General features: G+C 45.2%; 1 protein-coding gene across 1 annotated transcript in view; it reads left to right on the top strand.

Moving 5' to 3' along the window:
* The window catches only part of TGFBR2 (transforming growth factor beta receptor 2), a 91,627-nt gene extending 84,303 nt beyond the window's left edge, over positions 1-7,324 (top strand). The window contains exons 6-7 of the mRNA XM_039222942.1: positions 1,659-1,786; positions 4,626-7,324. Coding sequence (XP_039078873.1) covers positions 1,659-1,786; positions 4,626-4,805 — 308 coding nt within the window. The 3' untranslated portion in view covers positions 4,806-7,324. The remainder of the gene's footprint in view (positions 1-1,658; positions 1,787-4,625) is intronic.
* Positions 7,325-12,755: the final 5,431 nt, after the last annotated feature.

Genomic DNA, 12,755 nt, shown 5'->3' on the forward strand with positions numbered 1-12,755 from the left:
TTTCAGCACAGACAGGTTTTATTTATTTATTTTTTGACTTTCACTTTTTTGAGAGAGAGCGCACACAAGTAGGGGAGGGGTGGAGAGAGAAAGGGAGACAGAGAATCGGAAGCAGTCTCCAGGCCCTGAGCTGTCAGCACAGAGCCCAACAGGGGGCTCGAACTTACGGGCCATGAGATCATGAACTGAGCTAAAGTCAGATGCTTAACTGACAGCCACGTTTCCATTACTATTCCTAGGAATACAAGAACGACAAAAAGGGGTCAGAACCTGCTCTCAGATGCGCGCAATCTTGTTAGATGAGACAAATAAACGTGGCTGTATCAAAATATGATACATGCTTACATAGAGCTCTGCCTAGAACATTTAGCCAGGAATGTCTTGGGGGATATTCAAGGAAGTTTCTACAAAGAGATTGACTTTAGTTGAAACCTGGAGCCCTGGGGAGGAGTACATCATTATCCTCTTTTCTCATCTTTGTCATATGTGCCACTAAAGGAAATTTACCTTTTTAATTTTGTTTGTTGGTAGGTTGTTAATCTCTCTCCTCCTTGATCCCACGAAATACCATTGCTCAACACTTTTGTCACCATTGCTATCCTAAGGAGTCTTTATAGACGTCTTTTTTCTTTTCTTCTCTTTTGTGTTCTTTTTTTTCTTTTTTTAATTTTAAGCAGGCCCCACACTTGACGTGGGGTTTGAACTCATGACCCCTGAGATCAAGAGTCGCATGCTGTACCACTGGACCAGGCAGGTGCCCCAATGCTTTTTTTTTTTTTTTTCTTCTTAATTGGTACTCTGCATCAACTATTTTCCTTCATGGGAAAATGTACATAAGCTAAAATTCACTGTCTCAGTCTTCTTTAAGTGTAGAATTCACCAGCATTAAATGCATTCACAGTGATGTTTAAGCATCACCATTATCTATTTCCAGAACTTTCTCATCTTCACAAACTGAAACTCTGTACCCATTAAACAATAACCCTCCATCTCTACTCCCTCTCCCACCCCCCAGTTCCCAGCAACCCCCAGTCTACCGGTCTGTCTTTATAAATTAGTCAATTCATTTTAGAGACCTCATGTAAATGGAATCAGATGATAGTTCTCCTTTGTGACTGCCTTCTTCCACTTAACATAATATGCTTGAGGCTCATCCAAATTGTAACCTGTGTCAGAATTTCATCCATTTTTCGGTTGGGTATCCCCATGAAGTTTGCCACCACCTGTTAAACCTGTGTGCATCCTGGGGACCTTCATAGGGCTGTGAACCATTGTAGTATGTAAGATTTCTCCACCTCCCAAGAACCAGTGTTGCCTCTTGGGGCAACATCGCCCCTCCGTGAATGGCTGCATTGAAATGGAAGCTGAGTGACCTTGTTGGTCTCATTCTTCAATGTCCCCAGCCATTAGCACAGTACCTAGCACGCAGCAAGAGCTCAACAGTTATCTATTAACCATTTCTCTGGCTCTTTCCACAACCGCTCCCTCTTTATTATTTTAATTCACTCTTCTTAAACTATTGCTCCCAGAGGAATCACAGATATATTTTGCAGCGCAGTGCCTCAGGCTCTCCACTCCCAGCCCTCTCCACTCCTTCTTGTCCCCATGCTACACACACCCTTCTCAATGGCCCTGTGTTCACCCCCTCTCTTCAACAGAGGTGAAAGATTACGAGCCTCCATTCGGTTCCAAAGTGCGGGAGCATCCATGTGTTGAGAGCATGAAGGACAATGTGCTGAGAGACCGAGGACGACCGGAAATTCCCAGCTCCTGGCTCAACCACCAGGTAAGGAGTGGCCATTTTGAAGGAAGCATCAGATTTGTCTGAAGTGGCCTCTGTTACAGGAGAGAATTTTGGGAGCTTGGGCTTCAATCTGGCAGCAGTTCCCTCCCTCCAAAACCTGTTAGGTTTTGTTTATAAAGAAAATGTCACTAAAGTGGACTCCTTACTGTAAGTTCCAACCAGCAGGTAGGCGTACCATTCAAAGAGGTACTTGTGGGGATGAGCACTGGGTGTTATGTGGAAACTAATTTGACAATAAACTATTTATAAAAAATAAATAAATAAAATACACTTAATAGAAATGGTACTCAAAAAAAAAAAAAAAAAAAAAACAAAGAGTGCTCTCCAATTTGAAAGCCATCAGTCCCGTTACACAAGCCCCCTTGGGCCTGGGTTAAAATATTTTGTTTGCAGCCTCTGCCTCTCGCCCCCAAGCCTTTGCGGTTATGTTTTGTCCCTTTCTGGGTTCCAGATATTTTCTCCTGGGAATCTTCAGCTCTAGAAGGAAATACTTAGCAGAGTGAGAAGTAACCAGAATTTGCCACCCAGTGGGACCGGGGAGGGAGGGGGAGGTTTCTGCCGTGTGCTCGCGGCTGTGCACAGGCTGTACACACAGGGTTTGGAAGGGGGAGACCAGGTCTGGAATAAAGAAAGCCAGGAGAAATAAGAAGGTACAAGTGAACAAATAGGAAATCTGTCCTTAAGGAACATCGTCAGGGCTGCTGCCTTTTTTTTTTTCCCAAGAGATGGTAGGCAAGGCCATCTATGGAAGGCCAGTGGTGCTGGAATTATAGGGTGAAGGAGAACTGTCCAAGTTCTTGGTTTGGGGACATTTCGATGAGAGTGGTGATCAGAGAAGAAGAAGAAAGTGATAGGTTGGCAGGGCGAAAGAGCAGCATGGCATCCTCGGGAGAGAGCGTGACGGAAGGAGAGGGAACAGTGTATTCCCATCTCATCTCACTGACACAGCCCATCTTTCTACAGAGTAAATCCTTTGATTGCCTCCTTTGCAAGAATTCCCTTATCCAGTGAAGGCTGGGCTAAGTCATAGGTTTTCCTAAGGGCAAGGCAAATTGAGATAAGAAACAGAAACAACAAATCTCGCACAGTCACATCGGGTAGACAGAAAGAACAGGAAGCCCGGTCCAATGCCAGTCCTGGCCTGGACCCACTTCAGCAGACAGACCCTCATCAAGTCGGGGTAGAGCTAGCACCAGCCTTCCCCAGGGTGTCGGGCAAACCCTCTTTGGCTGAAAACGCAAGGCTGTTTCGTGCTCCCTCTGAAGTCAGGAGGCACTGGTGTTATTTCTTTCAAACTCTGTTGCCTCCTCTGCTGTACGGCTCTTATAATGAAGCCATTATTCATGATGATAAAATTCTGGAAAGAATTTGCATAATACATTTTTTCTCTTAATGAGATTTGTTGCCCTATTGATTTCAAGTTAATGCTTAATATTTAATTTAATTTACTGCCTGTAATTACAGTGCCAGAATAAAATAAATGTAACTTGTCTACCAACAATACCGCTCCACTCTTAACAGGCCATCAATCAATACCGTCAATTAGGTGAATTATACAATTAATTCAACATCATGAATCCACTCACAGGGCGGGAAGGGAGGGAGAGGCCCCCTAGGTGTGCTGGGAAAGTTACTTGAAGTAGATGTGGAAGAGCAGAGTGCCGGCTCTCTGGGGCAGTGCTGGGCTACTTGTGGTCACCTGGGGCACTTGGATGAAAGATCACCAGTGACCGTGGGGAGCCTCTCACCACCAGGAGCACTCTCTCTGTCTGCCCATCTACGTAACCCCTGCCTGCTTGGTCACCAGAAAGGACTTGAAACAATAAACACGTTTGCATTGCTGAAGAAAAATTACAGCCACGAGAGAAGACCCTTGCCACCATATTGGGCAGCACTTTCTGAATGGACCTTTTGAATGAGGTCTTTATGGGGTTGGATGAAACCTTCAGACAGCCTAGAGTCTAGCACGGCTGACTCCCAAAGACAGCTGCTCCCTAAGGTATAGCCTGATGTTGCCGGGTGGGGGTGGGAGGGAGGACGGGGCACAAGGGGCCATCCTTGGCAGCTGCCAGAAACTGTCCACAGAACGCGTGAATTTACAGGATGAAACCAGTCCAAAGCCTGGACTTGACTCTGTCTGGGTATTCAAACCTGTTTAAATAGAAATGCGTATATGATTCCAACTATAAGATACTCTCAGAAGGCAAAACCACAGAGACCCTAAGGGCTCAAGGAAAGAGGTAGAAGTGGGGTGGGGGGGCAGAGGATTTTAGAGCAGGGACCTATTCTGTGGTCCCTTATCCAGTGAAGGCTAGATATACACCACAGTGATGCATACCTGTCAGTGTACATTTGTCAGAACCCCAGTGTATACCCCAGTATAAACCATGGACTTCCGTTGGTAGTGACCTGTCCGTGCTGGTCCATTGACTGGACTAAATGTACCACATAATACAAGATGTCCAGGGGACATCTTGTTTTGCTCTGACCCTAAAACCACCCTAAACAAAGCCAAAAACTGCTCTAAAAAATTAGGAAGGTGTGACAGGATGAGGGGCCACTTCTTGGGAGTTCTCTGACACTGGGGATGCTACTATACCCCAGAGGCTTTCTGGAGAGTCCTTGTCGTGATCAGATGTGCTGGCTCTCCCTTCATGACCTGTCGTGATCAAGTGGCCGGCCCCGAGTCAGGATGCGTGAATGCACGGGCTCTTTGGTACCCAGCCTGCACCGCAGGGGCGAGGTCAGTAGACTACCCCGCCCTGCAAGGATCCCCACAGACCAGCAGCTCAGCATGCCTGTGACTTCTCTCCCACTGTAGGGCATCCAGATGGTATGTGAGACTCTGACCGAGTGCTGGGACCATGATCCGGAGGCCCGACTCACGGCCCAGTGTGTGGCGGAGCGCTTCAGCGAACTGGAGCACCTGGACCGGCTCTCAGGGAGGAGCTGCTCTGAGGAGAAGATTCCCGAAGATGGCTCGTTGAACACTACCAAATAGCTCTTCCCAGAGCAGGCTGGGCTCATCTAAAGAGGCTGCCCCTGTCACCAAAGAACAGGGGCAGCAGGAAGTTGCCCCTGATCCTGAACCAATGCTTCCTGGAAGCCCAGGGGGTCACTCCCCTCCCTGTGAGTTGTGGGCATAAGCAGAAACAGCAGCAGCAGGGAGTGGGTGACATGAAGCATTCTATGCCTTTGACATTGTCATAGGATAAGCTGTGTTAGCACTTCCTCAGGAAATGAGATTGATTTTTACAATAGCCAATAACATTTGCACTTTATTAATGCCTGTATATAAATATGGAATAGCTATGTTTTATATATATCTATATATGTCTATATCTATATATATATACAGCCATACTCTGGAAAGAGACAAGGAAAAAAGATCAAATATCCCAGGAAATCGGTTTGTTTGGAGAGCTCCCGAACCAGGCACAGAAGGAAGGGATCCGTGACAGCATTAGCACTTGACAATCACACGTGCTCTGGTTCTCTGGCCACACGAGGTGGGGGGGGGCCTCTGCGTGAGGAGAGGGGCTCCGAGTCTCACGCCTGCTCCAGCCACGCTGCACTCGCTTTTGCAAAATAACAATTCTGCGTGCGTGGGTCCTTTGCCGGCCGTGCAGCTAATTAGAGTCTCGCTTTTTGGGGATGAAATCCTGGGGTTCCTGTGTGCCACTGTGTCTCCTGGACTTTTCACTTGAGATTCAAGCCCACAGTCTGTTTGTGAGCCTCCTTCCTCAACCAGCTCTTGTCTCTAAGAGCTTCAAGGTTTTGAGCTGCCCAGGCTTCACACGCATAAAAATCAGAACAGATTTCCCCACTTACGAAATGGCCACATATTCTACTAATGAGAGATAATGCTTTCGTTGTTTTTATTCTCCTTGCTATATCTATCTATGTTACTCTTCTCTACTTCCACCCATATTCCCTTTCCTTAAAGGGAATGAATCTCCTTGCCAGGGTTCACTGTGTGCAGATTTTCATCAGGCTCGGTTGGAGTCTCTAGCTTTCTGTGCAGACATCAGCAGATTCCTTCTCTCTGGGCCCCTGAACGCTTCAGTCCATTCTGGCCCAGTCAGGACTCTAGCAGCACAGCACAGCCGTGGTCCGAACCGTTTCCACAGACACAGAACACGTGTTTTGCTTGGCCAGCACTGCGATGGACAAAATTGAGCCCCTTTTTAAATATTTGGAGAATTTGCAAAAAAGAACAATCTGTATTCTCCCAAGTGAGGATAGATAGCAGATGGCTTCCATTTCTCCCTGGTCCACATTATTCAGAAAACAAAGGTGTGGACGCACTTATAAAGCTGCTTTCCTTCTCAGTGTAAACGTTTGTATTTTCCACTGCCTGCCTCATCCCGGTCTAGGAATTAAACTTGCCCCTAACCCAGGCCCCTTGTAAGAAATGTGCATTACATCAGCCATTCTCTATCATACAAATTTGATTCCCTCCCTCTTCCTGGTCTGGTGTTAAGATTTTAAGTTTGTGTGTGTGTGTGTGTGTGTGTGTCTGTGTGTGTGTGTGTGTGTGTGTCTGTGTGTGTCTGTGTGTTTTGGACTGAAGGGGACCCCCTCAAGTGGTCTCAGTTAAGCCAAATCTATTACGGAGGGGAGCTCTTACCTAGAATCTTATGCCAAGGTTACCAGTCTCCGCCATACGGCCTTCTGGCCCTTTGCAGGATTTGCTAGCAAGGACTTGAATGTGGGAACGAGTCCCTTTTGGCATTTAGGAAGTCTGTGTGCGAATGGGCAAGAACAAAGAATGAGCTTTAATACTCCATAGGAATTTGTTAATCCACAAACAAATGTTAATGCTGCAAATAATCTCTTTTTTTTTAATGTTGTTGAAGCTACCTGTTTTCAGCCAAATAGGAATATTAGGACCGGCAGTGAGCATATCCGTTCCATTTGGATTTTGGAAGGTCTCTCATTGAGGTTTTAGCAGGTAGGCTGAGATTTGGGATTAGATGTACCTTGTAGGCACCCTGCTCAATGGGGCAGTGGTAAGGGGGTGGCAGCGCTGAGAAAGTTCAAGACTGTCTGCCTGCAGTACCTTGGAAATGCCCATAAATTCCTTGCACCTTAGGGCTTATTGATGCTGTCTCAATAGCTGTTGCTCATTGACCTCTAGTGGTGAATTTCTAGAATACTGGTCCATTAATGGGATTTTCCAAGATTCAAAAGAGCTTTATCACTTCTGGGTGGTCATCAGCATAAACTGGAATGTAGTGTCAGATGATACTGTGGCTTTTTTTTTTTGTCAAGAAAAAGACCAAGGAATAACATTCTGTAGTTCCTAAAAATACTGATTTTTTTAAACTACTATACATAAAGGGAAAGTTTTATTCTTTTATGGAACACTTCAGCAGTACTCATGTATTAAAATAGGAATGTGAATCCTATATACTCTTTATATCAAGTGTCTCAGCACTTATTTTCATTCTATGCATTGTTGTCTTTTATATAAATAAAATGTTTATTAGATGGAATAAAGCAAAAATACTCAGGTCAGCTTCCTGCCTCCTGATCCTATTTATCATAATTGAGCCATGTAGTCACACTTGGTTATTGTAGAAAAAGTCACAAATTTTCCAATTTTTTGTCTTCAAATGACAATCTCAAGTCCTTTAAAAAAAAAAAAATCACAAAAGCTCCATAATATGAGATTCATGAAATGCCTCCAGTGGTCTGGACAGGAAGCCTCTCGTCTCCTGGTTGTCATCTTGCCTGTCCCAGAAGCTACTTCCATTCACACGACTGCGTCTTCCAGGGCTCGTCCCTCACATAGCAGGCCCTTGACTATCTTTGTGACTATTGTCATGTGTCATGCTTCCTCCCTCTTCCTTTCTACTCATCCCACAGCATCCTAACTGGGGCTTTTAACCAGTTTATCCTCATCACCAGATGATGTGCCTTAGGCACTTGGTTCCAGGCCATTGCCAGAAGGATTCCTGGTAATGATGTATGCGATTTGCTGCCCCAACTTTGGGCTTCTGGTTTTGGAATCTCAGCAATTCTATGGTTTCTTCTAAGTTATTAACTGAGTTCTACATAGTTACGGTTCTAAATATTGGGGTTTCTCTATTTTTTAAAATATTTTATCTCAGAGAGAGAGACCATGAGCAGGCGAGGGGCAGCGAGAGAAGGAGACAGAATCTGAAGCAGGCTCCAGGCTCTGAGCTGGCAGCACACAGCCTGATGTGGGGCTCAAACCCACAAACCATGAGATCATGACCTGAGCCAAAGTCAGTTGCTCAACTGACTGACTTCAGGGGCAACCCAGATTGTCACCACCCCGCCGCTACATTGGGGTTTCAAAACGTCAGCACTACTGATGTTTTGATTGGATAGTTCTTTGGGGAGTGGGCCTGTCCTATGCATTGTAGACAGCATCCTTGGCCCCCACCCCAGAGCTGTGACAACCAAAATGTTGCTAAACATTGCCAAATGTTCCCTAGGGGACAAAATCCCCCTCAGAATCACTGAACTGGGGGCATGAGTCCTCTGTTACCAGGTAGCTCAATAATCTTAGTGGTCACCTGCCCCTCCATTTATCAGCTCTGTGACCTGCATAATTATATGCTTCATGCCTCAGCTTAATTACATGTAAAATAGGACTTTACAGGCCTCATCCTATACGATCTACTGCTGTGATGGAAATACATGCAAAAGCTTTTGGAGTTGTGTCTTGAATTTAGAAAGCCCACGGTGCATACTGGCCAATATTAAATTGGTTTAGTATGCCAACAGCTGCTTTCCCATTGAGGGAGACTTTGAGGTAGATGCTAGAGAGCGTTCCCACCACTGAAGGGATCTGGGCACATGCTGCACGGCCTGTATGGTGGTAATCTGAGGAGAGCTCTCATTTGCTGAGCACCTGCCATCTCATCACATTGAACACCCACTAGCTCCCCGTGGTGGATACTACGTACCCTTTACAGATGAGAAACCATCTTGAGAGAACTCGAGAAAGAAGCCTAGGGTTTCATGGAAGCAGAATCTGGGTGAGGGGCCAAGTTGTCTTAGAATTTGGAATAATTTGGAATAACGCTCGGTTCTCTTCTCCACTTTGCACTGTCTCCTGAGGGAACTGGCCCATATGGTGGGATGAGAGGGCCACACTGTGATGAAATGTTCTACTCCATCTACACATCATGGCCCTGTTCTCCTCCCCACTGCCCCCACTCCTCCACAGAGTTGATTGCTCAGTGGAGATAAGGAAAGTGCTGCTTCATCTCTGTCGCCCGCTGACTCCACTCATGTGATAAATGTTACCTAAAGCCTTAATGAGAACAACTGGAAGATGAATGAATATGCGTGGACAGCATTGCCTAATGTGTACATGGGAACTTCAGATTATTCCAGATTGTAACAATCCTTAAAAACACAGTTTTAGTGGGTCTCTTATTTCATTTAAAAAGAAGTTTTTTATATTTATTTTGAGAGAGAGAGTGAGCTGGGAAGGAGTGAGGGTGGGGTTGGAGGGTGGGAGAGAAAGAAACCCAAGCAGGCTCTGCACTATCAGCGCGAAGTCAGATGACAAACCATGAGATCATGACCTGAGCCAAAATCATGAGTCGGAATGCTTAACCAACCGAGCCACCCAGGTGCCCTTATACTGTTCTTATTTTAACACGTGGTAGAAAAACTTAACTCCTTAAGCCTCAAGTTTCACAAATATCAATCCACATTAATCACTAACATGTACTGAATATTCTGAAACATCAAAAGCCGTTCTCCCTTACCTCCTTTATCTGCTTTAATCTTCACTGCAAACCTGCAAGGCAGCCTTACCTCCATGTTAGCGATGAGGAAACTGAGGCAGAGAACAAGGTATTCCTGAGAATCCCATGGTTAGCAATCTTTAGGCCAGGATTTGAACTGAAGCAGTGAGACTCCAACGCCCATACTCCCATCTTGAACACAAGACAAAGCTGGTGTAAGAGAGCAAAAGTGGGGGTGGGGGGGTCCTGTGACATGCTCTGCGGTCTGACGCATCAACCTAAACTACAGAAGAGGAAGGTTCAGTTTAGAGGGCAAGGGGCAGGCCATCAGGGATCCCAGAGAGAGAAAGTCACTCCTCAAAGGCACATGGACTCAGCTCCAGCCCAAGAGCTTCAGCCAAAACAGGAGCCAAGGTCTTCTGACTCCCTTTGCGGGCTCCGTTTTGCAGAGGTGGTTTGAATTCTCACTACTACAAGGTCAAGAGCTTTCCTGGTTGCCAGTAAGTCTCCAAGCACCCGCAGCAGAGCCCTGGTCTCTTGCACTAGCCCCCCTTTGGCTTTTGAATGTGGGTGCTCTTTGAGCCCCTGAATTTCTGATTTGGGGTGGCAGCTTTTGTTGTTAGCTCTCTTGCAATCGATACACACTGATGGCCCAGTCCTGAGGGGAACCCCTTCCCTGGGTGACAAGAAACTTTTCATTTAAATCAGTGAGTCCCTCCTCTTTCACAAAACTCACCGTCATTGGCATCTCTCATTCTGTTCATTTTCTTCCCGAAATAGGCCTTCTAATTGTTGCTTATCACATTTCTGATTCCTTTTTTTTTTTTTTAACTTGAATAATTACAGCTCCAGAGGATGGGTTTGGGGCCATGGCTTTCAGGCCTATTTTGCAAACTGTGCTGATAAAGACAAGATTGTGAACTTTCCCATAATACACGGCCTGCCAATCAGCCCCACACAGCGTGATTTCATTCTAGTGCACCTCCTGATCTTTGCTGCATTTAAAAATAACTTGTTAATAGTCTTCCTGGTCTAATTAAGCTAAAATTGCCCACACTGAAATGATTGCTCTCTTTCACTCTATTTATGCACACGCGTGAGCACACACACACATGCAAGTGGTCCTCAAAAATCACTTCTGTCTGCAGCCTTGCAGCACAGAGCTTCTGAAAATGTCCTCAGAGTCCTCGCTCCACCCATGCCCACAACAGTAAATGACAGAATAACTATAGCCCTGATGCCATCGGGTCATCATAAAAGATAAAATGCCCTTAATCTTCATGTTTTGTCTAAGTATTCATAAGAAAATCATTAAAATTGGGAACTCAAGAGCTGCACTCCCTTGACCCCCAACTCTGCCACCAAGGACCTATACAACTTTGTGCATGCCTCTTAACCATTGTATTCCTTTGGCTTCTTTCTTTCTTGGTAAAATTGAATCAGTGACAGGAACTCCCTGGGAGAGCAGGAAAGGTCGCTGTTAAGAGTAGAGCTCCTATTTTAAAAGAACAGAGACCAATACACATCATCTTAGGATGATAAGGATTTTTTTTTTTTTTTTGCATTCTATTCTAAAATGAAGCTCTGTGGTAGTATTTCACAGATATGTTGTACCCCAAACCTGGGGGGCAAAATAGGCTCTTGAGGAAGATGAGCCCTATTTATCCATAACTGTGAGCAGACCACCCCATATCATTGACAAGACTTTCACTCACTCAGCCTGGCATGGCTGTGATGGTAAATACAGGGCTGTGGGAGACAGGAAATCCCGGGGTCTAGTCTGGCTTTGTCCGTGACTTTGGTCTTTCGCTCTTGCGACTCACCTGAGACTCTTCCCTGTCCCACCCACATTAGAAATCTGGAGAAAATCAAATGACATAATAAGTAAAAATACATGGGAAAAGTACTGGGTAGTAATGTTGCACAATGGAATTTATTACCTTTTTTGGACGTGGATAGACACATTGAGACCTTGCTGGAACATTAGATTCTCTTTTGTTAATAACATTATATATGTATCCGCTCACTATCCCAGCAAATCTGGAAGGTAGGAATTATTTCCTCCATTTTGCAGCTAAGGAAATGGAAACAAGTATCTTAGGCAAGTTTATGGTTTACACCCTGTCCCTCTCGAGTACAAAGCATCCACTCCTCCAGGCTGTCTTGTCCATCTTTATTTCCTTCATTCAGTGCACATTAATAGAATGCAGGGTGGCCTACCACCCAAGGTCTGACCGCAGCTTGAGAGCAAGAACTATGTGTTGTTACTCAGCGTTTATGCCAGCCTCTAGCACAGAGCGGAGCACGTAACAGTTGTTCAATAATTTTCACTGAAGGAAGAAAAGAAGGCTCTTGGCCTTTAGAAGTTCACAATCCGACTGAGGAGACAGACTCACAAATGCGCTGAGGAGGTCCTAACTGGTAATGCCTCTTGGGAGTGAAATAGCCTGAGGCCAAAAATGCCGATTTTGCAGAAAAGTGTTTAGTGAGAGCATGAGTGCTGTCCCATAGTGGCCCATGCGGACACAATGCCCCGGCCACCATGGCTACCCCTGACGAGATGGCCTTGCTCCGTCAGTTCCCTTAGAACTCGCTCTCAGGGAGCCTGTGTTAGTTCCCTCGGGCTGCTGGTACCAAATAGCATGATTGGAACAAAGAGAAATTTCTTCTCTCATAGTTCAGGTGTCTAGAAGTCCAAAATCAAGGTGTCGGCAAGACCTCGTTCCCTCCGAAGTCTCTAGGGAATAGTTAGGACTATTGCTTGGCGTGTCCAGATCCCATTGGCTCCAGGCATTTCTTGACAGTTCTTGGCTGGTGGCCACAACACTGAGTCAGCCTCAGTCTTCATGTTATGTTTTTATTTGCTTCTCTGTGTGTGTCTTGTAAGCATATTCGTCATTTGAGATAGAGCCCACTTAGGTAAACCGGGATGATGTCATCGCATCAAACTTAACTTACATATTCAAAAGATTTCCTTTCTTTTATATTACAAAATAACCATATTACATAAAATGTGGGGAAAAAAAGAGAGAAAAGGTTCTATTTTAATAGACTTCCTAGCCTCTTCCATATTTTTAGAGTTATTTTAATCTGTGTGGTGGTTATGTGTCTATGTGTGTGAGTGTAATAAACTCACCAGTTCATTTGGGAATCTTTTCCCCAGAATTAAACAAGCCAGAAGGACATTCTGGAATCTTATTTTTAAGACGCATCAGTTC

Source organism: Hyaena hyaena, unplaced genomic scaffold (genome assembly GCF_003009895.1).
Source record: "Hyaena hyaena isolate Hyena2069 unplaced genomic scaffold, ASM300989v1 scaffold_1220, whole genome shotgun sequence".
In the NCBI taxonomy this organism is placed as follows: Eukaryota; Metazoa; Chordata; class Mammalia; order Carnivora; family Hyaenidae; genus Hyaena; species Hyaena hyaena.